The 25537-nt window shown below is 34.9% G+C and overlaps 1 protein-coding gene across 7 annotated transcripts in view; it reads left to right on the plus strand.

The window, feature by feature from the left end:
- KMT2E (lysine methyltransferase 2E (inactive)) overlaps window positions 1–25537 on the plus strand; it is a 99583-nt gene that overhangs the window by 44115 nt on the left and 29931 nt on the right. For 4 of the 7 annotated variants that reach the window (XM_059074484.2, XM_059074486.2, XM_059074485.2 and 1 more), the window contains 6 exons: window positions 4179–4293; window positions 5147–5376; window positions 8274–8354; window positions 15977–16035; window positions 16947–17119; window positions 20990–21028. In XM_059074484.2, coding sequence (XP_058930467.1) covers window positions 4179–4293; window positions 5147–5376; window positions 8274–8354; window positions 15977–16035; window positions 16947–17119; window positions 20990–21028 — 697 coding nt within the window. Of the gene's footprint in view, window positions 1–4178; window positions 4294–5146; window positions 5377–5845; window positions 5935–8273; window positions 8355–15976; window positions 16036–16946; window positions 17120–20989; window positions 21029–25537 lie in introns of all 7 variants that reach the window. The other 3 variants (XM_067042805.1, XM_067042807.1, XM_067042806.1) reach the window with 1 other exon arrangement.

Raw genomic sequence — 25537 nt, forward strand, 5'->3', positions numbered from 1 at the left:
GATAATCACACTCTCTTTGAAAAGTGACATCACAGTTATGTAAGTGAAATCTTATTTGTCTGCAGGATGAACACAGCACCATGGTTTATGTTTTGATACATAATTATTTATAGAAATATTATACTAATGTAGTTTCTCGATGGTAAATGTTATACCTGTGTATCAACTCGGCATTTATATGACAATATAAATTGGCTAAACAGAGCCCTGAAGCAACTATTTACACAAAAACTTACTATTGCATATTATCTCTTTAGCCCTGCAATTAAAAATTTACTAAAGCTTTATGGTAACATTACAGGAGATTTTGAGGAAAACTCCTGTAACCATAATATAGTGATTGTTTTTTTTTTTTAAAGAGAAACCACTGCTTAATATAGTGATTTTTGTTACCATGAGTTCTTGCTGTGCTATTGTCCATATGTACATATGGTAGGTTGCTCAGATTTAATAATTTTCTATTGATTGGACATTTAAATGATTTCTACTCTTATATCTAGTTTTATGAATAGTATTACAAAGAACATCTCAATTCTGCAGGTCGTTATTTAGTGGGAATTACTTTCTTAGGATAAATTTCCAAAAATGGGGTTACTGGATCTAAAGGATTTTTGACTTTTGGTATTTGTCACAAAGTTGTTTTCAGATTCACAGTGTGTTTTGAGGATGTTTAGCACCATGGGACTTCTTAGGGAACATTTCTAAGGATATCTGGTGTCCTTCTTTTTGTTTGTTTTTTTGTCTTTTTTTGTTTTTCTTTTTAATACTATCTTACAGTTTGGAAAAATCCTTAAAATATGTCAACCCTGGGCTTCCCTGGTGGCGCAGTGGTTGAGAATCCGCCTGCCGATGCAGGAGACACGGGTTCGTGCCCTGGTCCGGGAAGATCCCACATGCCGCGGAGCAACTAAGCCCGTGAGCCATGGCCGCTGAGCCTGTGCGTCCGGAGCCTGTGCTCCGCAACGGGAGAGGCCACAACAGTGAGAGGCCCGCATACCGCAAAAAAAAAAAAAAAAAATATGTCAACCCTTTTTTTTTTTTTTAACAATTGTTACCTTCTTTTTAAAATTACTTTTATTAAGTAGCAGCATTAGAAATGAGAATCTTGATGAAGTATTTCTGCCTTCTTGCATTGCCAACTTGTTAGTATTTACAACTTTAATTTTTTATTTTATAATATTAAAGTATAGTTGATTTACAGTGTTGTGCTAATTTCTGTTGTACAGCAAAGTGACTCAGTTATACACATATATACATTCTTTTTTATATTCTTTTCCATTATGGTTTATCCTAGGAGATTGGATATAGCCCCTGTCCTATGCAGTAGGACCATGTTGTTTATCCATTCTAAATGTAATAGTTTTCATCTACTAACCCCAAACTTTCAGTCCATCCCTCTCCCGCCCCCCCTCCCCCTTGGCAACCACAAGTCTGTTCTCTATATCTGTGAGTCTATTTCTGTTTTGTAGATAGGTTCATTTGTGCCATATTTTCGATTCCACATATAAGTGATATCATATGGTATTTGTCTTTCTCTTTCTGACATACTTCACTTAGTATGATAATCTCTAGTTGCATCCAAGTTGCTGCAAATGGCATTATTTCATTCTTTTTTATGGCTGAGTAGTATTCCATTGTATATATGTACTACATCTTATTTATCTGTTCATCTGTTCATGGACATTTAGGTTGTTTCCATGTCTTGGCTATCGTGAATAGTGCTGTATAGCTTTAATTTGAATCATGAGGTTATGCAAAGGATTTGTGGCTTGTTTACATGCTTGAATTTATCTTTATTTGCACTGAAAGTCTTATTTTTTTAATTCCCAACCATTATCTATTCCAAAATACAAATTTTTTGCCACACTCTAAATCCCTAAGATTGAATCTTTTTATAATGGCCACAATTCCTACATCTTGCTTTAATAATAGGTCAGGAATTGCTAAAAACCCACTTCTTCCCTCTGTATTTTTTTTTTCTTTTTCTTTTTTGCGGAACGTGGGCCTCTCACTGTTGTGGCCTCTCCCGTTGCGGAGCACAGGCTCTGGATGTGCAGGCTCAGCAGCCATGGCTCACGGGCCCAGCCGCTTTGCGGCATGTTGGGATCTTCCCGGACCGGGGCACAAACCCGTGTCCCCTGCAATGGCAGGCGGACTCTCAACCACTGTGCCACCAGGGAAGCCCCCCTCTAAGTATTTTTAAAAGAATTCTAAAGGAATCAATATTGTAATCAAAGGTAGTTTGGCAGTATGTATTGATTTTATGTGCATTTACCCTTTTGTTCAGCATTTCTGCCTCCAGGAATCCATGTTGTAGAAATACTGCCATGTAAGCAGAAAACAATGTATAGAAGGGTGTACAATTTCAGTGATACCTTTAACACTGAAAAATAGAATCAATTTAAACATCTACCAAAAGGGAATTTGTTAAATAAACTGGTACATTCATATAATGAAATAAATCAGTTATTACCAAAAATAAGGTAGATATGTGTTGACAGTGAAAGATTGAAAAAACAAATGTGAATACGTATTGTACATTCTCATTAAAAAAAAAAAAACAACTGTTATTTGTATTTATGGATAGACAAATTTAGAGGGGGATACATGGCATCTTAACATGGGTGTGTAAGGTTTGGATGAAGACATGATCTTTCACTTTCTTATGTACTTCTGTTTTAAAGTTTGTACAATGAGCATGTATTAATTTTGGGATTAAGAAACATGTTTTTTAAAAAGATTAAGTGGGGGCTTCCCTGGTGGCGCAGTGCTTGAGAGTCCGCCTGCCGATGCAGGGGACGCGGGTTCGTGCCCCGGTCCGGGACGATTCCACATGCTGCGGAGCGGCTGGGCCCGTGAGCCATGGCCGCTGGGCCTGCGCGTCTGGAGCCTGTGCTTCGCAACGGGAGAGGCCACAACGGTGAGAGGCCCGCATACCGCAAAATAAAAATAAAAATAAAATAAAAAGATTATGCAAGTAAAATGTTAACATAACAGCATAGATAATAGGTGAGTACTGGTTTTCTAAATATCCAGAACATTTTGGAGGCTCTTCTTTTGTAATCTCCTTCAGAACCACTTGACCTCGGTTTGTGCCTCCTCTCTTTACTGATTTTAGCACACTGGATCCCAAGCAGCAGTCACTTAGAGCAAAATTGAGACTTTGTGCAGGGGATGAGTGGAGGGGGGCAGTATATCAAGAAATAATTGACAATAGAAATTTGACCAATTAGATTGTAACTGCATTAAGAAGCGTTAAACCATGAAGACTGCAAGTAGTACTAAATTCTAAGGGAAGGTTTTGAATAAGAGGTAGCATAAGGGTTATGAAAATCATCTCAAAGGGTGGCGTTGGTAAGAATAAAGGCACAGAAATGAGTCATGTTGTGTGTGTGTGCAAGGGAGAAATTAATTTCAGTGTGAATTGCCCTCAGAAGTAGGTTCACTACCACACTGATCAATAGGAATTATCAGGCTAGGGCTCAGGAAGATTGATATAAGTAAAGAATTTGGGAAAGTGGTGAATGTAAAATGCTAGGCCAGGGAATTTATAAGCCAACCACAGCCGGTGGTTACTCTCAGTTGTAGCAGTGGTTGGTTAGGTCGTCATCATTTGGCCATTATCAAGCCAGAACTGCTGATCTTACACTACCATAGGCTGCTAGTTACATTTTTTTCTTAAGCAAACCTTGGTTCATTGTGAGGTTTCCTGTTCCTTAGGTTTTCTGATATTTCCAAGGCTTTGTTAAATCTTGACACACTAACACATACATGAAGCTTTGACATTGAAATGTATACTTCACATTCAATTTGGGGTCCATATGGATTCAGTATGTCCTTAGTCTTGTTTAAATTATTTCTACCACTTTTCTCCATCCTGTGCATAGTGTCCCCAGTGCCACTGAGTATATTAAGCAATGTTTAATCTCTACTAATTTTTTTTAATGATAGGGAAACTGTATCTGAACTTGAAGGGGGGACATTTATTGTACTTCATTAAAAGTTTGTTTTAGTGATGCAGACTCTGGATAGGATATATCATATCCACAGGGTGTCTGTTTTAGACATTTTAAAGACATTTTATTTGATAGCCAATAAAATAAGTGCTTATAATTTTAAATAGATTGAAAGGAAAAAAATCAATGGAATTCTCTTTGATGCAACTTTTTTCCCTCCAGACCAGAATCTGTAGAAGCTAGCCCTGTGGTAGTTGAGAAATCCAACAGTTATCCCCACCAGTTATATACCAGCAGCTCGCATCATTCACACAGTTACATTGGTCTGCCCTATGCGGTAAGTGTCAAACATTTCTCTGGAAGGGTATGTTTTATATCTGTATATAAATCGATATATATTTTTTATATCTAAAGGTTGAAAGTTGTGTGTGTGGTATTGTGCCTAAAACTGAATATTTAAAAAGCAGACTTGTTTTATACTATCTAAACAATTAGGTTTGTAATTCGTAGTTTAGTTTTTTCATTGATCTAATTGTATTTATTCAAGGGTTTAAAATTCTATAAGAGGAATTCCCTAGAAGTTTTTATATTATTATTATTTTGCTTTTTTATGCTATTAATAGTTTAGTATTATAATTCTTTACCTTCTCTATAAAAAGACTAGATAGAATTGTACTATCTACTGTTGATTCTAAATTATATAGTAATTATATAGTTACCATTTATTTAGCACTTATGTCAGACTCTGTGCTAAGCATTTTTGCATATATTATCTAACTTAGTCTTCAAAAACAACCTCATAAGATAGGTATAATTTTCATCCCCATTTCATAGCTGAGAAAATGAAAGCTTGTTTAAGCTAACTTATTCAATGTTGCCAAAACTTTAAAAATCCCTATTGTATACTTTATAGTGATAATATGTCTTTTGTAATTGTTTTTGTTATTCTTTAGCCTCCAGTTTCCTGAGTTTTTTTTTTTTTTAACCACTATTCTCACATCTCGCATTGTGAAGGTGACCAAGGTTCTGTATCTAGTTTCACCAATTCATTATTTTAAAGGTATTAAGGAAGAAGTGGGCCAATTTCATCTTTCTCAAATATTTAAATTAAGGATTGAATTTTATTTAAGTTGCTTAGTTTATATTGTTATTGAAATTACATTATGATGTATTTGTGATTAATTATCCAGGACCATAATTATGGTGCTCGTCCTCCTCCAACACCTCCGGCTTCCCCTCCTCCATCAGTTCTTATTAGCAAAAATGAAGTAGGCATATTTACCACTCCTAATTTTGATGAAACTTCCAGTGCTACTACAATCAGCACATCTGAGGATGGAAGTTATGGTACTGATGTAACCAGGTGTATATGTGGTTTTACACATGATGATGGATACATGATCTGTTGTGACAAATGCAGGTAAAATGTTTCATGCCATTTGCTTATTTTTCTTGAATGGTGCTAACCTTTGTGATTGTTAATGTTGGAAAAAATAAAGTGACTTTTGAAGGAATTGATAAATGCATTTTTTAAGAGATACTTTTGCTACTGTCAGTGCAGTCTGTTTTGCTCCTAGGAAATACCCCTATGGGAAAAAAGCTATCCTAGAGTTTTTCTTAGAAATCCTCGTTGTTAATTGAGTAATAGGCAATCAGTTCTGAACTTTATTCATACAGAATCACATCTCTCTTTTTACTCATTCAGTAGTAATACAACTACATAAAGTAGACAAGACAGAAATGAGAGGAGAATTGAGTCCTGTGTATTTCCTTTGGAATTATTTGTGCTGTATAGTCAACTGTGATTTTCCAGTTTGGAAGAATTATACATTTTGATTGATGTTTGTTTGACCTGACTCTCTCACCTCCTTTTGACTTGAACCTTGCAGCACTCTGGAGTCTCCTTGAACCAGAACCACAGTCTCCCCTCCCCCAACCCTGGTTCAACCACCAAGAAAGGCCTCCTCCCCTAGAGAAGGTGTGATTGGGAGAGAAAGTGGGGTTTTGTTTTCTTTCTTCTTCTTTTTTTTTTTTTTTTTTTTCCTGGTGGGAGGGAGTTGGGGAGGATGGAGAGGGAACAGTAGGATTTCAACCTGAAAGTTACTTAGTCCATCCCCTGCATAGGCTGGGAAGCAGAGAGTATTTAAGCAATGTACTGTAGAGGATAAGAAAGTTTGATAGTTTACAGAATGTCCTGGATCTGGTCTTAAGGCATAGCTTCATCATTTTATTTGAAATAGTACCCATATTTGAATAGTGTAAAAATGCATTGTTGAGCCACATAGAAATTACTTTGCATTATTTGTAATCTTGTTCCCATCTATTAAGTTAGGTGATTAGGAGTGGGATGTTATTGATATAAACATGCAGTTTAGGTTATATATGGAAAAAGTTGATTTACCTTTGCCAAAAAGGGGGACAATTAGTCATAAGTGGAATGTGAAATTTGATGTTATTTTTATGGGAAGTTGTAATATTAAGGCTTTGAGTTAATTTTCATAATAAAAATATATTGTGATGCTTTTTAAAATTTAAAAATAAACTTACGGTACATACTATTACCATAAGCAGTCACCTCAGTGAGCTTATTCAGGAGTTGAATTTAAAAACTAAAAACATAACTTCTCTGATAACTTGTTTTCCTCATTATTTTTTAATTAGCTACTTATTAGCAAATCTGAACTCATATTTTAACCAATCATATAAAATAGCTTTCTCATTGCTGATTTTGTCTTACGTGATAAATTACATACCATTGGACAATATTTTTATTTTAATGCATAATCTAAAGTGTTTTTATTTTGATTAATTACAATGATCTATATATAATATAGAATTATACCTGTTAGAAAAGAGTGAAATAGTCCTTAGGACTTATACCTATCTACAAATTCTTGAAGGACCAGTTCACGTATTTTGGATTATTCAAGGTATTTGCTTTTTAGCAACTGCTCTATTTGTTATGAATTTATTTTTTGTTATTCTACTTTTCTACTGCTTAACCTGTAGTATACTCCAAGGCTTAATCTCTTTTTCTCTATTCTTGTTTTACACTTGCCTCTATATATTTTCATGTACCTACTGCCCATAATCATCTCTTTCAAGTTTGACATCTAGAGCTCTGATTATTTATTCATTTTCTAGTTTTATTTCTTCTGTGGTCTGCATGACATCATTACTTAGCCCCCAAATTTAACCTAATTTGTTATTCTGACTCTCCATGTCAGGTGCTCTGCTTTTCTTTTAAACTTTTTCCCCTACATCTTTGATACATAGTCCATTACCTTTCACATTCTACCAGTTCTTGTCCCAACATCCTCAGTTAAGAAGTAAAGAGCAAGATCATAGCAGTTAACTCAGTAGCTATATATTAAAAGTAGCTCATTATTATATAAGGAATAATTAAGACTATTTTTAGAAACAGGCATATATATCAACTTTAGACCAATTAAAGTCTTGGCAATAAAATGCAAAATAATAGCATTGAGAAATTTGCCTCAAGTTGGTCCATGTATCACATTAAAAATGGTTCATAATAGGTTTAGTCTCTATCTTTATGAAATGACTCTTGGATTCTTTAACTTCATCTTCTCTGCCATCATTCTAGTTCTTTCTGTTGTTCTTTAACTTAGATCTGGAATGCTGGAAAAGCCTCTTGGTTGATTTTTATGCCTCCAGTTTCTTAACTTCTTTGAATTAACACTGTATACCATCAAAGCAACCTCTAGTTGTTACCTGTTGCCTATTAGAGGAATGCTCCGCAAATCCTGACATTCCAGGTTGTATATAATCTGACTGAATTTTACTAATTCAGTTTTATCTCCCTCTGTTTCTCAAAACGAACATTCTTCTTCAGATATATTAACTGCCTTCTTGCTGTTGCTCCCGGTATCTGTCTACTTGAGAAAATGTTGCTATAATGAGGTCTTTTCTTCTTAATTTCCCAAATGAGGTTCTCTTCAAGTCCATTATTCTCTAGGATTCTTTTCCCATTAATTCCAAGCATTGTGGACATCTCCAGTTTGTGATTTCTAATAATATTTGTAATGTATACCTTTTACATTTTAAAATTATATTTGCTTTAGAAATGTATAGCATATATATAATATCCTATATTTGTCCTCTTATTTTTGCATCTCAAAGTTTTATCTTCCCGAGGACATATTTCTATGAATTCTTCACATTACCTTTTACACTGCTAAACTCAAAGTAGGCACTTATTAACTGATAGTTAAATGGAATATCAAATCTTAATTTAAGGATGATTTTAGTAATATTTTATATGTTCTGCTTTTCTTTTTTTTTTCCTTTTTAAAGTGTTTGGCAACATATTGACTGCATGGGGATTGACAGGCAGCATATTCCTGATACATATCTTTGTGAACGTTGTCAGCCTAGGTAAGTTGTACATACAATAAAATTGCCAGTAATTTTACTGAGGTAATCTTTAGTTATTAGAAATTTATGTATGAATTCTAGATTAAACAATTAATGGATACTGTATTTCATCAAATCTAAGATGGAAGAAGTTTCCTTTCTATGGTTTGGTTTGTTTTTTGGGTTTTTTTCTTTTTCCATTCTGACATCTCTAAAATCAAGAAGAATCTTCCCATTGATAATGTGTCATGGTTTATTTTCTAGGGTTTTTAATGATGCATAAAATAATGCATTTTTTAAGTGATGACATCTTTTTTTCAGTGGACTGCAAATTATGTTAAAAAGTTGCTAGAAGGACATTTCGTTAGTTACAGAATTTTGCAGGGCTTATACTATCATTCTGCCTGTTGGCAGTAATGTGTTTTCTTCCCATTTCTTTTTTGTGCTTTTTAAAAAAAATTTTTTTTTAATGGACATTTCAAACCTATATAAAAGTAATAGTGTAATGAACCTGCATGTTACCACCACTCAGCTTCAACAATTGTCAATAATCTTTTTTCATTTACATTGCTGTGTATTTTTCTCCTTCACATATTGTTTTAATGCAAATCTCAAATATATTATTTCATTCATATGTATCCTTATGTATTTCAGTATGTATGTGTGTATATCAGTATGTATCTATAAAAGAATTCTTTAACAAAAATCTGTAACCACAAAACGATTATATTGATACATGCAACAAAATCTATTACGTCCAGCCATTCATTTTTTTTTTTTTTTTTTTTTTTTTGCTGTACGCGGGCCTCTCACCGCTGCGGCCTCTCTGGTTGCGGAGCACAGGCTCCGGACGCGCAGGCACAGCGGCCATGGCTCATGGGCCCAGGCGCTCCGCGGCATGTGGGATCTTCCCGGACCGGGGCATGAACCCGTGTCCTTTGCATCGGCAGGCGGACTCTCAACCACTGTGCCACCAGGGAAGCCCCAGTCCAGCCATTCTTAAATTATCGATTGGTAGCTATACATCTCTTTTAAGTCTCTAGTAATCTAAAGCTACACCCCTTACCCCACCAACCCCAGTCTCCTTTGCAGTGTGTTTCTTTAAGGGACTGAATTGTTTATCCTGGTGAGTTTGCCAATTGTATTATCATGATTTAACAGATTTCTCTCTAGAGATATTTCTGTAAATAGGTGTGTGATTCGATTTAGGTCCCCCGCCTTTTTTGGGGCAGGGGGATAAGACTTTCATACATTGTGTTCTGTCAGGTGACACATCTTATAATATCTGAATGGGACCCATTGATGGTTATTTTTAAGATCCATTAATTTATTAGGGGTTGCAAATTAATGACATGTTAATTCTAAGAATTTTAAGTGGCATTATGAAGTCAGGGATTTAAACATATTGGATATCAGTCTGTTGCAGTTATTCCTTTCTTTTAAAATATTTATTTATTTGGTTGCATAGGGTCTTAGTTACGGCAGGCGGGCTCCTTAGTTTTGGCATGCGGGCCCCTTAGTTTTGGCATGCGGGCTCCTTAGTTTTGGCATGCGGGCTGCTTAGTTGTGGCTCACGGGCTTCTTAGTTGCAGCTCGCCAGCTCCTTAGTTGTGGCTTGTCAGCTCCTTAGTTGTGGCACGCAGGCTCCTTAGTTGAGGCATGCAAACTCTTAGCTGCAGCATGCGTGTGGGACCTAGTTCCCGGAGCAGGGATAGAACCTGGGCCCCCTGCATTGGCAGCATGGAGTCTTATCCACTGTACCACCAGGGAGGTCCCTATTATCTTTTTTTTTTTTTTTTTTTTTTTGCGGAGGGGGCTGTGTTGGGTCTTCATTGCTGTGTGCGGGCTTTCTCTAGTTGTGGCAAGTGGGGGCTACTCTTCGTTGCACTGTGCGGGCTTCTCATTGCAGTGGCTTCTCTTGTTGCAGTGCAGCAGCTCTAGGCACATGGGCTTCAGTAGTTGCAGCATGCTGGCCCTAGAGCACATGGGCTTCAGTAGTTGTGGCTCGCAGGCTCTAGAGTGCAGGCTCAGTGGTTGTGGCACATGGGCTTAGTTGCTCTATGGCATGTGGGATCTTCCCAGACCAGGGATCGAACCCGTGTCCCCTGCATTGGCAGGCAGATTCTTAACCACTGTGCCATCAGGGAAGTCCCCCTATTATCCTTATTTATGTTCAAATTTTGTCCCATTTTTGGTCAATGGGAACCACTGCGGGTTGGCTTTGCGGTCCTTTTGACGATACCTAGTAGTACTTGCTAGCTTTGTGCAATCTAACACAATAAGATGTCTCAGGCTTATCTTATACTTCTGTGACCCACACTCAGAATTGGTTTTCAAGACCAGAATCTGAGAGCTAGTAATGCTCCTTCCTCTGGAACTACTCAGCGTTGCTAGGTCTTTTTAGTAGATGAACCTAGTCTACTATAAGTTTTGTCTGTTTGTTTATTTTAAAAATAAAGTACATGAGTTTATACAGATAATTGCAATTTAAATTTAGGAATACAGTTGACCTTTGAACAACATAGGTTTGAACTGTGCATGTCCACTTATGCATGGAATTTTTTCAGTAGTAAATAGTACAGAACTACACACTCTGCATTTCGGCACCCCAGCCCTCACATTGTGCAGAGGTCAGCTGTACAGGGTTTTCATTTAACTGTTTCTGTATTCCATCTGTGTCTCTTTTTATCCTAGTTCTCAACAACACATACAGTAGTGTAATTAGAGTATCCTGTAATTTGCTCAACTGTTTAATCCCATAGAAGAATGTAACAGTCTCAGAGTAACAGTACCAACAATAGCACCTGTGACAATATGATTATGTAAAACAGTTTAGAACTTTTTTTTTCTTGTAAGGTATTTTCTGCGGGGATGTATAGTTAATTTTTTGTGATTAAAGTCTCTTGAAAGAATTTTATTGTGTGGTTATAACACCAACTGGGTACACACTTCTGGGTTAGGTTATTAGTTTTATTTATTTTATTTTATTATTATTTTTTTTTTTGCGGTACGCAGGCCTCTCACTGCTGTGGCCTCTTCCGCTGCGGAGCACAGGCTCCGGACGCACAGGCTCGGTGGCCATGGCTCATGGGCCCAGCCGCTCCGCGGCATGTGGGATCTTCTCGGACCGGGGCACGAAGCCATGTCCCCTGCATCGGCTGGTGAACTCCTAACTACTGCGCCACCACGGAAGCCCCCTAGTTTTATTTTTTGATTTTTTAAAAATTAAAACTTTTGAAGTAATGTGGGTTTGCATGCATTTGTGAGATAATACAGAGATCCTGCATATCTTTTATTCAATTTCTCCCAGTGGTAACATCTTGCAAAACTGTTTATACAATATCACAGCCAGAATATTGACATTGGTATAGTCAAGCTACAAAACATTTCAATCACAAAGATCCCTCATGTTGCCTTTTCTAGCCATACCTACCTCCCACCTCTTACCCCTCCCATCCCTGACCTTTGGCAACCACTAAATCTATACTCCAGTAATTCTGTCGTTTCAAGAATGTTACATAAATGGAATCACACAGTATGTGACCTTTTGGGATTGGCTTTTTTTTTACTGAGCATAATTCCCTGCAAAGCCAGCTAATTTGTGGCATATATCAGTATTTCACTTTTTTCTATTTTTAAGTAGTATTATGTGGTATATATGTACCAGAGTTTGTTTAACCACTCACCTACTGAAGGACATTTGGGTCATTTCCACTTTTTGGCTATTACAAATAAAGTTGCTCTGAACATTTGTATACAGGTTTTGGTGTAAACCTAAGTTTTGTTTTCTCTGGGATAAATGCCCAAGAGTGCAATTGCTTGGTCATATGGTAGTTGGTTGCATGTTCAGTTTTATAAGAAATTGTCAAATTATTTTGCAGACTAGTTATATCATTTTTCATTCCTACCAGAAATGGATGAGTAATGCAGCAATTTTATTTTTAAGGATTGCTTTTTGTACTTTATTTTTTATAATTATTTGCTTGTTTAATTATATAAGAAGTAGTCACATCATTCTAAAGTTAAATATTTAAGACAAGGTACATTCAAATAGGTCTAACTTATACGACCCCTGTTCCTTCCACTTTGGAAGTAACAATTTTTAAAAAATTGATTATTCCTTCCATTGTTTGTTATATTAGAAACAGATATGCACATATATATATATGTATTCCCCTCCTTATTTAGATAAGCAGTAGTATATTATGTAGAGTTTTTGCCACATTAGTTTTTTGTCTTAAAAATATATCCTGAAGTTCACTTCATAGTAGTAATATAGAGATTGACTCACTTCTTTCTGTAGCTTCAAGGTGCTCCATCATTTCCTGTACTATAGTTTATTCAGCCCTTTGAGTGGACATTTGAGTTGTTTCCAGTCTTGTGTAATTGCAAGTGGAAGTGGGATTGTTCATTAAAAGGGTAAAGGTATATATCAAATTTTGTCAGATATTGCCAAATTCCCCTCCAGTAGCAACTGTCCAGTTTTGAATTCCCAGCAGTCATGGATAAGCATGCCTATTTTCCCCAGCCTCACAGTAGAGTTTTTGATGGACTTGGATTTTTGCTGGTTTAACTAGGTGAGAAATGGCAATCTCAGTGTTTTATTGATACTTTTCATTTGTTTATTATGAGTGAGGTTTTTCCTTTTTTCTTTTTTATTGGAGTATAATTGCCTTACAGTGTCTTAGTTTCTGCTGTACAGTAAAGTGAATCAGCTATATGTATACATATATCCCCTCCCTCTTGGAACTCCCTCCGACCGCACCCCCCCATCCCACCCATCTAGCTCATTACAGAGCACCAAGCCGAGCTTCCTGTGCTTTATAGCAGGTTCCCACTGGCTATCTGTTTTACGTGTGGTAATGTATGTATGTCTGTCCTAATCTCCCAGTTCATCCCACCCTCCCCTTTCCCCCCACCCCCTGACGTGTCCACATGTTCATTCTCTATGTTTGCATCTCTTTTCCTGCCCTGGAAGTAGGTTCATCGCTACCATTTTTCTAGATTCCACGTATATGCATTAATGTACAATATTTGTTTTTCTGAATTACTTTTCTCTGTATGACAGACTCTAGGTCCATCCACATCTCTACAAATGACCCAATTTTGTTCCTTTTAATGGCTAAGTAATATTCCATTGTATATATATACCACATCTTCTTTATCCATTCATCTATTGTTAGACATTTAGGTTGTTTCCATATCCTAGCTATTGTAAATAGTGCTGCAGTGAATATTGGGGTACATGTGTTCTTTTGAATTACAGTTTTATCAGGGTATATGATCAATAGTGGGATTGCTGGGTCATATGATAGTTGTATTTTTAGTTTTTTAAGGAACCTCCATACTGTTCTCCATAGTGGCTGTATCAATTTACATTCCCACCTACAGTGCAAGAGGGTTTCCTTTTCTCCACACCCTCTCCAGTATTTACTGTTTGTAGATTTTTTGATGATGGCCATTCTGACTGGTGAGAGGTGATACCTTTTGATTTGCATTTCTCTAATAATTAGTGATGTTGAGCATCTTTTCATGTGCCTCTTGGCCATCTGTATGTCTTCTTTGGAGAGATGTCTATTTAGGTCGTCCGCCCATTTTTTGATTGGGTTGTTAGTTTTTTTTTTATATTAAGCTCCATGAGCTGTTGGTATATTTTGGAGATTAATCCCCTGTTGCTTGCTTTGTTTGCAAATATTTTCTCCCATTCTGAGGGTTGTCTTTTCGGTTTGTTTATGGTTTCCTTTGCTGTGCAAAAGCTTTTAAGTTTAATTAGGTCCCATTTGTTTACTTTTGTTTTTATCTTCATTACTGTAGGAGGTGGATCAAAAAAGATCTTGCTGTGGTTTATGTCAAAGAGTGTTTTTCCTATGTTTTCCTCTAAAAGTTTGATGGTGTCCAGTCTTACATTTAGGTCTCGAATCCATTTTGAGTTTGTTTTTGTGTATGGTGCTAGGGAGTGTTTTAATTTCATTCTTTTACATGTAGCTGTCCAGTTTTCCCAGCACCACTTATTGAAGAGGCTGTCTTGTCTCCACTGTATAGTCTTGCCTCCTTTGTCATAGATTAGGTGACCATTGGTGCATGAGTTTATCTCTGAGCTTTCTATCCTGTTCCATTGATTTATATGTCTGTTTTTGTGCTAGTACCATGCTGTCTTGATTACTGTAGCTTTGTAGTATAGTTTGAAGTCGGGGAGTCTGATTCCTCCAGCTCCGTTTTTCTTTCTCAAGATTGCTTTGGCTATTCAGAGTCTTTTGTGTTTTCATACAAATTGTAAAATTTTTTGTTCTAATTTTGTGAAGAATGCCATTGGTAATTTGTTAGGGATTGTATTGAATCTGTAGGTTGCTTTGGGTAGTATAGTCATTTTCACAATATTGATTCTTCCAATCCAAGAACATGGTATATTTCTCCCATCTGTTTGTTTCATCTTTGATTTCTTTCATGAGTTTTTTATAGTTTTCTGAGTACAGGTCTTTTGCCTCCTTAGGTAGGTTTATTCTTAGGTATTTTATTCTTTTCATTGCAGTAAATGGGATTGTTTCTTAATTTCTCTTTCTGATCTTGCATTGTTAGTGTATAGGAATGCAAGAGATTTCTGTTCATTAATTTTGTATCCTGCAGGTTTACCACATTCATTGATGAGCTCTAGTAGTTTTCTCATGGCATCTTTAGGATTTTCTATGTATAGTATCATGTCATGTGCAAACAGTGACAGTTTTACTTCTTCTTTTCCAATTTGGATTTCTTTTTTTCTTCTCTGATTGTCATGGCTAGGACTTCCAAAACTGTTGAATAAGAGTGGTGAGGCCTTGCAACCATCAGTTGCTTGTGCCCTTCTGAAAAAAAAAAAAAAAAAAAAAAGAGTGGTGAGAGTGGACATCCTTGTTTGAGTGAGGTTTTTCTTTGATTTTGTTTCACTTTATAATAGTTACTAGCCTTTTTCCAGATAGTTGGGGTTTTTTAACATATTAAAATCTTTTCTTTTTAATCATGGGGTAAATATCTGCTGATTTTCAGTGAGGGTTGCTTAAAAACTGACCATTAGGGAGGACAGTCACTTTAGTGATATCTGCTTATTGTTCTTTTCTCTTTGCTCTTATTCTGCCATCACAGTTCCCATCTAAGAATTATATCTAGTTATTTGACATTTAGACTAATAAGTTTAGACAGTGAAAATGCTTTGGGGGCGGAGAGGGGGGTAAGTAAACAGTTACTATGGATGATGTACTTCATGAGCGGAGGCTGGGGGTGGTTAATGAAATATTTTGCTTAATTGTTAAATGTTTAGTGTTTATTATTTCAAAATTGGAAATAATTTAGGCAAATAGTAATAATGCAATAATTACACTAACATTTCCCCCCAGACTTTTTGCTTTTTTCAGTTTGGAAAAAAAAAGTACTTGTTTCCAAAGTAAAAAATGATTTTCTTAACACAACAGAGTAACTTAACTGGTATCTATTGCTAATTATGCTAGATTAAATCTAAACTGTAAGGCAAGTGATAGTACATATATTTTATACTGTTCATTTTTCAGTAAGAACATTAGTGAAATTATAAAGTTTCTCACATTTAAAATAGATCTACTTTATATCTAAATTTATGAAAGTTTATAAATAATCATGTTAATATTTTAATATAGGAGTTTGGATAAAGAGAGGGCGGTGCTGCTACAACGCCGGAAAAGGGAAAATATGTCAGGTGGGTGAAAAGGATCTATACTAAATTAACTTTAGTATGATTGAGAGAATAAGTGGCCTGCATATTTTTTAGTCAGACGTAAACTCCTGGCTAATGAACGTTGATTGTATGTATAATTTACAATCTCAAGTGTAGATTTTAAATACTCTTTTTTACAGATTTTATAGAACAATAATGTATTTATTTTAGGAAATATGGAAAATAAATAAAATCTAAAATCATCCATATTTTCTTGCACATAGGTAACCTATTGGTTTAAAGAAGTAAAATATGTTTGCTCTTTTGAAAGATGGTGATCCATTAGTTGATCATGTGCAGTAGTGTTTATTTCATTTTTAGGAACAGGATTTGAAGTTGTAACATATGCTAAACTTTCACTTTGGCTTATAAAACGTGTTGCCACCAATACAACTGGTTTTGAATAACCATAGTTTATTGAACTGTTTGATGGACATTTGGGGTGTTTCCAGTGTTTTTGTTATTACAAATAGTAACATCATGAAACCCTCTTGGATAAGGGTTTTTTTGTACTTTTCCCATTTTTATCTGTGGATAGATCCTTAGAAATGGGGTTGCTGGGTGAAGAGGGTAAGTGTATATAGAATTCTGCTAGATATAGCTAAATTCCCCTTCATAGAGAATTTTGAATTTCCACTGGCTATGTTTGTAAGTGTCTGTTTCCCACAGTCACACCACCTGAGTGTGTTGTCAGATTTTGTATCCTTTCTAGTTTAACATATGAGAAATATATTTGCAGTTTGCATTTAAATGTGTCTTACTGAGTGAGGAAGTGAAAAAAAATGTTTATTCTTCAGCAAGATGGGGGAATAATAGTTTGTCATGTGGAATGCTGTTTTATTGTTTGAAGTAGAAGTCTTACTTGTGCTATAATTTTTATTTTGCCTTTGAAGATGGTGATACCAGTGCAACTGAGAGTGGTGATGAGGTTCCTGTGGAATTATATACTGCATTTCAGCATACCCCGACATCCATTACTTTAACTGCTTCAAGAGTTTCCAAGGTTAATGATAAAAGAAGGAAAAAATGTGGGGAGAAAGAACAAAACATTTCAAAATGTAAAAAAGTAAGTTTTTCCTATTTTGAGGATGAGTAGATAGGAAGTGGTAGGAGTAATGGATAGTAGCTAGAGAAGGTAGCAGGATCTAAGCTTAAACTCATTTAAAATTTTTAACTTGTTTTAAAGATTGAAATGGAGTAGAGAAAAATGTTTGCAAACTGCTTTAAATCATCACGCTGATGAGACTAGTCATAGAAATGCAAAAGCTAAAATAAGATTTAGTGAAGGTTGTTGTTTTAGAAAACAGAAATAACAGTTCTAAATTTTTAATAGCTTATAAACAGGTAGAGGAGCATATAATGATTGTGAATGGTTGTTTATAGCTATTTGTCTCTGAATCATATTTAATCACTTTAATAAGGCTCCACATTTGTTGAATTTCTTACTATCTAGATTTTTCTCACTTAAATTTTTGTATTAAAATATCACCAGGGTATGATGGCAGAAAACTATTTATAAGCCACTTTTTAATAAATTTGTTATAATTTCTAATGAAGTTTTTTGTCATGTAAGGTAAAAGATACTTTCCATAATGACTATATATTTATTAAAGAGTGAAATTATACCTAGGTATAAAATCATTTTTTTTGAGTAATTCTTCATGATATTATTTGGTTATTTAATAGGCAGGATGTACTTTTTTTTTTTTTTCTTTTTTTTACATTTAATTAACTAATTTTGGGGGCTGCGTTGGGTCTTGGTTGCTGTGCGCAGGCTTTCTCTAGTTGAGGTGAGTGGGGGCTACTCTTCATTGCGGTGTGCAGGTTTCTCACTGTGGTGGCTTCTCTTGTTGTGGAGCACAGGCTTTAGGTGCGCAGGCTCAGTAGTTGTGGCTTGTGGGCTCTAGAGCGCAGGATCAGTAGTTGTGGTGCATGGGCTTAGTTGCTCCGCGGCGTGTGGGATCTTCCCGGACCAGGACTCGAACCGGTTTCCCCTGCATTGGCAGTCAGATTCTTAACCACTGTGCCACCAGTGAAGTCCGGCAGCATGTACTTTAAAATACCTTTTTCATTTTCTAATTTCACCTCCCTGTTAAAATTAAGTCTTCATTCTAGCAGTCTTCACGTATGTATCTCTAATTTTGCTGTTCTTCTCCCTGTATTTTATTCAGTCTGGACAACTATTACCAAATTCTACCTCTGATTTCTGATATGTTATCTTTACTTAAGCTGTTCCCTTCATTGTTTAGAATATTCTCTTCTCCATCTTTATCTTTTAAACTACTCTACTTTGAGGCCCATCTAAAGCACTACTTTTTTCGATGAAATTTGCAATGATGATCTTTCTTTGCATTTCATTGTGGCACTTGAACCTATTATTACAGCACTTAAGCACGTTTTGCTTTATTTCATTATTTTCCTCATCTCAGATTGTAACTTATGCAGAGAAAGTGATTGTCTATTAAGTGCTTTTTACAATTTAGGAACTCATGTTTAGGTATTGACCTAATTTTTTCATCTGCTTTCAAATTATGCCTTCTTTGTTTACTATATAAAAGTTACTTGGAAACATTATCCTTGTGTAGTTCTATTTTTAGGTCATCTAGATTAACAAATCTACTTTTTAAATAAAGCATAGAGAAAAAAAGTAAAGCATAGATTTTGCTTTTTCTCTGGCTGGAATGACTTTTGGCTATTTAAAATGAATCAAAAAATAAATAAATAAAAATAAAATAAAATAAAATGAATTCTGTCTTGGAGCACAGCTTATTTGTTTCAGAATATTGTTTTATATTTAAAAACAGAATTTTTTCTCTCATGTTAAGTTAGTAATATTTGATAAGGATTAGAAAAAAAAAATCCAGGAACTGGGCATAAAAGATTTAGTTTGCTTTACTGTTAAGTTTTTACTATTATTTGGGGGCAATATGTAGTTAAAAATATATAGCAAAAGGATATATCTTAATTTTGCTTTTTATTCAGCCTTTTGTTATGGCTAACTGTTAAAAATGTGAATGGAGTTAACAATAGACATTCTGGACAGATGACATTTAAAAAATACTCATAAAACCCTATTAAGGTATTGTTGGTTGGTGTTTTAGCAATTCAGGACTTTGGCATGAAGCGCTAACATTGTTAAAGACATGGATTGTGTATTGTGACCCATATATAAGGATTTTAAATTTTTAAAAAAATTTTTAAATTTTCTAATTTTACTTGAAAAGAATTTTTCAAATTTGATATTAATTTTTTCATAAAACTATGGTTAGCACATATTACTTACTTATTAATGTTCTATTTTTCTTTTAGTGTTTCCTCTGTAAACCAAACTTGCATCTTCTTTCATCATACTTCAAATTCTTCTTTTGTTTCAACAGCACAGCCATTATCCAGGTTTAAAAATCTTTAAGTCATCTTTAGTCTTTGACATTCAGATTTATTGTCAAAAGCACTATTGATTTTTCCTTGGGAATGTCTCTTCAATATATTGTTATTTTTCTTCCTTTTTGCTTCTATAAACCCAGTCTACGCCCTCATTACCTCTTGGCGTACAGTAATATCTTCTTTAATTTCTCCAACCTTATCCTCTTTCTACTTTAGTCCATTCTGCATTTGGTTCTGACATTTTCTGTAAATACCGTTTTTATATCCCTTCTCTGCTCAGAGGTGTTTCATGGATTCCTCCATCATAGTGAAGAATATATGGTATTTAAGTCAGAATCTTAAAATGTGACTTTTTTCTTTTTTTTTTGTGGTACGCAGGCCTCTCACTGTTGTGGCCTCTCCCTTTGCGGAGCACAGGCTCCGGACGCGCAGGCTCAGCGGCCATGGCTCACGGGCCCAGCCGCTCCACGGCATGTGGGATCCTCCCGGACTGGGGCACGAACCCATGTCCCCTGCATCAGCAGGTGGACTCTCAACCACTGCGCCACCAGGGAAGCCCAAAATGCGACTTTTTAAATAAGGCTTTCATGACCTACTTTTACATTTTTTTTAGCCAGTCTTACGTCATAACTGTTTTCAGTAGGTAACAAGTGCAGTATATTAATTTTTCTTTGAATGCGACATATTTCTTCCTATTGCGTGCCTTCTTTCATATTTCTTTAGTACCAGAATTGTATTTGTTTCAGTTGTACACCTGTCTGAACATACCTGTTCTCCATAGTCCTAGCTCTTTTTCTGTGTTTTACGTGAAGGTTCTTTGCTGCTGCCTCTGCTTCTCCTTCTCCTCCTCCTCTTTTTCTTTTTTCTTCCCCTCTTTTTAATAAAACTTGCTGTCTCCCAACATATAGTCTGCACATAAATTTGGAACTTAAATAAATTAGGAACTATATTGCCTACTTTAGGGTTAGTGTTCGTAAGTCTCTCAAAATAGAGTTTACACTTCGGGGAGTGGAGTGGTGAAGTAAGTCTTAGATAACACTTTAGGACTTGGCAGATTAGAGAGCTCCCATTCAATATTTACTGAGTAAGTACAGTTCTTTTCACCACAGTGCTTATAACTTGAGTCCCTACTAGTAAGTGCTCAAGTATTACTCACTAGTTGACTTAGAAATTAAAGTAATAACAAAATTATTTTAACCCACCCCAAAACTTGGATCATGACTTAAAACTACTGCAATATTTTTAATACCTTCCAACTTTTATCACATATTTTTCCATGATTGTAATATTGAGCACACAGAAAATTTAGAAATTTTCTTAGCATTGTATATTATACATATTTTCATGTTATTATATAGTCTGTATTTATTTTTAATAATATTACAGTGTTTTAGTAGATAACTTCAACATTCCCCTAGTTCTGGCTATATTGGTTATTACTATATTTTGTGTTATGTATGTGACTTCAATAAAAAGCTTGAGTGAACTCATTTTTAAATATTAATTATATCCAGTTTTTAAAAAACTAACTCAGAATTCCATTTTATTTCAGGCCTTTCGTGAAGGATCTAGGAAATCATCAAGAGTTAAGGTAAACACATTAAATTTAAGCCCTTATTATTGTCAAATATCTAGGAACTTACTAAGTGGTTGCTTGTTCATAATAAAGTAAATTATGCTGTCTTCATTCTGTGTCATTTGATTGCTTATTATCTTTACCAGAAGTGGGAGCATAGAGAATTATAATAAGGTTAATATACCACTCTTGGAGTTTATTAACACTGTTAAAACATTAAACAAAAGGAGATATATAAGTAATTTCTAATAGTAAAATTTCTAATACTAAAATTAAAAATTTTCATTTATCATTGTATTCGGTGTCCCCAGTACTACTAGTATTCTAGATATAGAAATGCAAAATAATATTTGGAATTTGAAATTTTGCTCTTTTGCGAAGTTGGAATTCTAGTGATTTAGTCGTCAGTAGTTATAAAATATTATAAAATCACCATAGATTCACCGTGTAAGTACAAAGTAGTCAGTTGTGCCTTGAATTAATTCGAATACATCCTCAATGTTGTAGATGTCAAGATTGCTGAGAGAAACAAGCCCCCCCAGCTCTGCCTCCCCTTAAAAGATAGGTTTCTGTTGGATCACGGAGTTCAACTATACAGTGTTACTCTAACTTTCTAGGTTAGGTAGTAAAGTAGAATGAGTATCTCAAGTTGCCAGATATTAAAATAGGATGTGGGAAGCATGTTAGAATACATCTGTTGTCCCCATAGTATAAAGTGTAATAATTATTAATTATTCCACATTCCTGGAAAACATCATTAAGCATCTGTCCAATGATTATTCTTGCATAATTTTGGAACTCTTTCTTAAGAATGTTAATACATGGTGTCACTCAGCATACTGCAAGTCCAAAGTCTTATAAAATGTTCTGTATATGTTAAAGTTGGGGGTTTTATATTTACTATATTAAACTTGTATTTATGGGTTTTTCTCTGACACCAGAATGAAGAGGTCTGAAAAAGGGTTTTTTACTAAGCTGTTACAACTATTGATACTCCAGTGGTTTTCCTTTTTTCCCATTTTATCTAATCTGAATAGCAGGCTTAATGAGGAAGGAGCATCTTTTACTTAACTGAAATATTTTCATTTATTACATAAAGAAGTGACTAAGGAATTAAAATTTGAAAAATGCTTTGTTCATCTTTGAAAATTTTTTCGTTAACTTGAATATATCTTTAAGATCATTACATTTCTAATAAGTAATTCTGTCATATTAAAAAGTCTCAAGAGATATAGAAGAACTGTATTGAAGAGAAACCAAGTTAGTAGAGGATTTTTTTTGGGCGGGGGGAAGGAGAGCAAAAAAGAAAAAAAAAAAAAACTGAATAGAGTTTTTTAATAAAGCTGATGAAAACCTTAATATGTAGTGTCGTATAAGAGACAAATACCGTATATTATCACTTAAATGTGGAATCCAAACAATAAAACAAATGAATAAATAGAAACAGACTCACAGATACAGAGAACAAACTAGTAGTTACCAGTGGGGGAAGAGGGGACAAGGGCAAGATGGGGTTAGGGGATTAAGAGGTACAAACTACTATGTATAGAATAAATAAAGCTACAAGGATGATAATAATAATAAGCAAAGGGAATATAGCCAATATTTTATAATCACTTTAAATGAAGTATGATCAATAAAAAATTTTGAATCACTATGCTGTACACCTGAAACTAATGTAATATTGTAGATTATACCTCAATATATAAATAAACAAATAATAGGGGTAGTAAAAAACAAAGTGATTGTAAACTTTGTTTCTGTGTATAGTATTTGAAAAACATTTTTGTATTATATAAGCCATATTCACTATAGAAAATTCTGAAAAATAAGAATAAAAATAAAGGCCAAAAAATATGTGATGTTTCATATTTGTATAAAAATGTTCTTTATCAAGTCATTATAATGTAGAATATATAATTCCATAAAAGATCAATTGGTAAAAGAAACCTACCCCTATCAAATAGTTGAGCAACTTACTATAGTTTGTTTCATTATAGAGTACTTTTTGTAATAAAGATTAGTTACTTATATGGAACGTGGACTGATGGTAAATTTTAGTAAGTGTTACCATACACATGTACATGTCTAACAGCATATATAAGAATTTTCATGAAATCTATATGTTATTTTAAAATTTCACAGTTATGATAGGTTGTACACATTATAGAAATAATCTATCTTCTCATAAAGGTGTTCCGTACTGTAGAAAAATTGATGAACAGCATTTGCAAACAACTAAATTGAAACTTATTGTGTTAATAAATCCATTATAAATTTGAATTATGCTATCGGTAAGATATATGTTTTTGTTATCTGCATTAATTGATTTTCGTCCTAAGACTGCAAATAAGTAATTGAGGGAGTCCAGGCTTTACTAAACTCTTTAAATGTGTGGTCATTATGCCTTTCTATAAGTTGCATTCCAATGAGAAAAGGATTCCCTTTTTATTTCCTAAAATCTATTGAGAGGTTGTAACTTCTCACTGCTTGGCATTTAACATTCTTTTTCTTTAAAAAAAAATTTTTATTAGAGTATTGTTGATTTACAATGTTAGTTTCTGCTGTACAGCCAAGTGAACCAGTTATACATATACATTTATCCACTCTTTTTTAGATTCTTTTCCCATGTAAGTCATTACAGAGTACTAAGTAGAGTTCCCTGTGCTATACAGTAGGTCCTTATTAGTAATCTGTTTTATATATAGTAGTGTGTATATGTCAATCCCAATGTCCCAGTTTATCCCTCCCCCCTTTCCCCCTTGGTAACCAAACCATAAGTTTGTTTTCTGCATCTGTGACTCTATTTCTGTTTTGTAAATTAGTTCATTTGTACCATTGTTTTAGATTCCATATACAAGCGATATCATATGACACTTGTCTTTGTCTCTTTGACTTACTTCACTCAGTCTGACAATCTCTAGATCCATCCATGTTGCTGCAAATGGCATTATTTTGTTCTTTCTATGGCTGAGTAATATTCCTACCACCTATTCTTTATCCATTCATCCATCAATGGACATTTAGATTGTCCATGTCCTGGCTATTGTATATAGTGCTGCAGTGAACAATGGGGTGCAGTGAACAATGGGGTGCATGTATCTTTTCAAATTATGGTTTTCTGCAGACGTATGCCCAGGAGTAGGATTGCTGGATCATGTGGAAGCTCTATTTTGTTTTTTAAGGAACCTCCATACTGTTCTCCATAGTGGGTGTACCAATTTACATTCCCACCAACAGTGCAAGAGGGTTCCCTTTTCTCCACACCCTCTCCAGCATTTATTGTCTGTAGATTTTTTTTTTTTTTTTTTTTCCTGTACGCGGGGCTCAGCGGCCATGGCTCACGGGCCCAGCCGCTCCGCGGCATGTGGGATCCTCCCAGACCGGGGCACGAACCCGTGTCCCCTGCATCCGCAGGTGGACTCCCAACCACTGCGCCACCAGGGAAGCCCTGTTTGTAGAGTTTTTGATGATGGCCATTCTGACTGGTGAGGTGATAACCTCATGTAGTTTTGATTTGCATTTCTCTAATTAGTGATGTTGAGCATCTTTTCATGTGCCTCTTGGCCATCTGTATGTCTTCTTTGGAGAGATGTCTATTTAGGTCGTCCGCCCATTTTTTGATTGGGTTGTTAGTTTTTTTGATATTGAGCTGCATGATATGTTTGTGTACTTTGGAGGTTAATCCCTGTTGGTCACTTTGTTTGCAAATATTTTCTCCCATTCTGTAGGTTGTCTTTTCGTTTTGTTCATGGTTTCCTTTGGTGTGCAAAAGTTTTTAAGTTTAATTAGGTCCCATTTGTTTATTTTTGTTTTTATTTTCATTAAGAGATGGAGCAAAAAACATCTTGCTTCATTTTGGCATTTAGCAATCTTATCTTACAGATTTTACTAAGGGGGTATGAGGAGGAGCAAGCACTTAAGCTTAAAGGTCTTTATTTTGTGAGACATTTTATTCTCGTGTTGAATTTATCATGTGGACAGTTGATTATAGATCTTGGAATTATACAAAATTAAGATATCAAAGTATATTTTTATTATAAAACATGTTAAAAGTTGAAGTATTATATCAGAAAATAAATTTATACTTAATATGCAGTATGTATAGTTTACATAATAATTACAATTTTATTCTGGTTAAATAGAACTGTGAGTACAGAGTAGATATCGGCAGTCTCAAAAAAATTATTATATGCTATCTTTTTTTAACTGTTAGCTGACAGTGACTCCAAAGTTTTGGGTATTTTCAATTTTATTGAAAGCCCCTATTTGGCTACAGTAGTGAAGCTTAAATTTCTGCTATTCAACTTAACTCTGCTTCCTTCAGTTTTCCAACTCGTGTGTCTGGCATCAGTATAAAAATGTATTAAGCTGCTCACTTATGGTCTTTTTTTTTTTTTTTTTTCTTACTAGGACCAACTTAGAAAGCCTGTCATTATTTCTGGTTCATATTATATTCTTTTATATAGATTGTCATATTGTGTGTGTGTGTTTGTGTGTGTGTGTGTGTGTGTGTGTAAATAC

This window comes from Kogia breviceps, chromosome 9 (assembly GCF_026419965.1).
Source record: "Kogia breviceps isolate mKogBre1 chromosome 9, mKogBre1 haplotype 1, whole genome shotgun sequence".
NCBI classification, from domain to species: Eukaryota; Metazoa; Chordata; class Mammalia; order Artiodactyla; family Physeteridae; genus Kogia; species Kogia breviceps.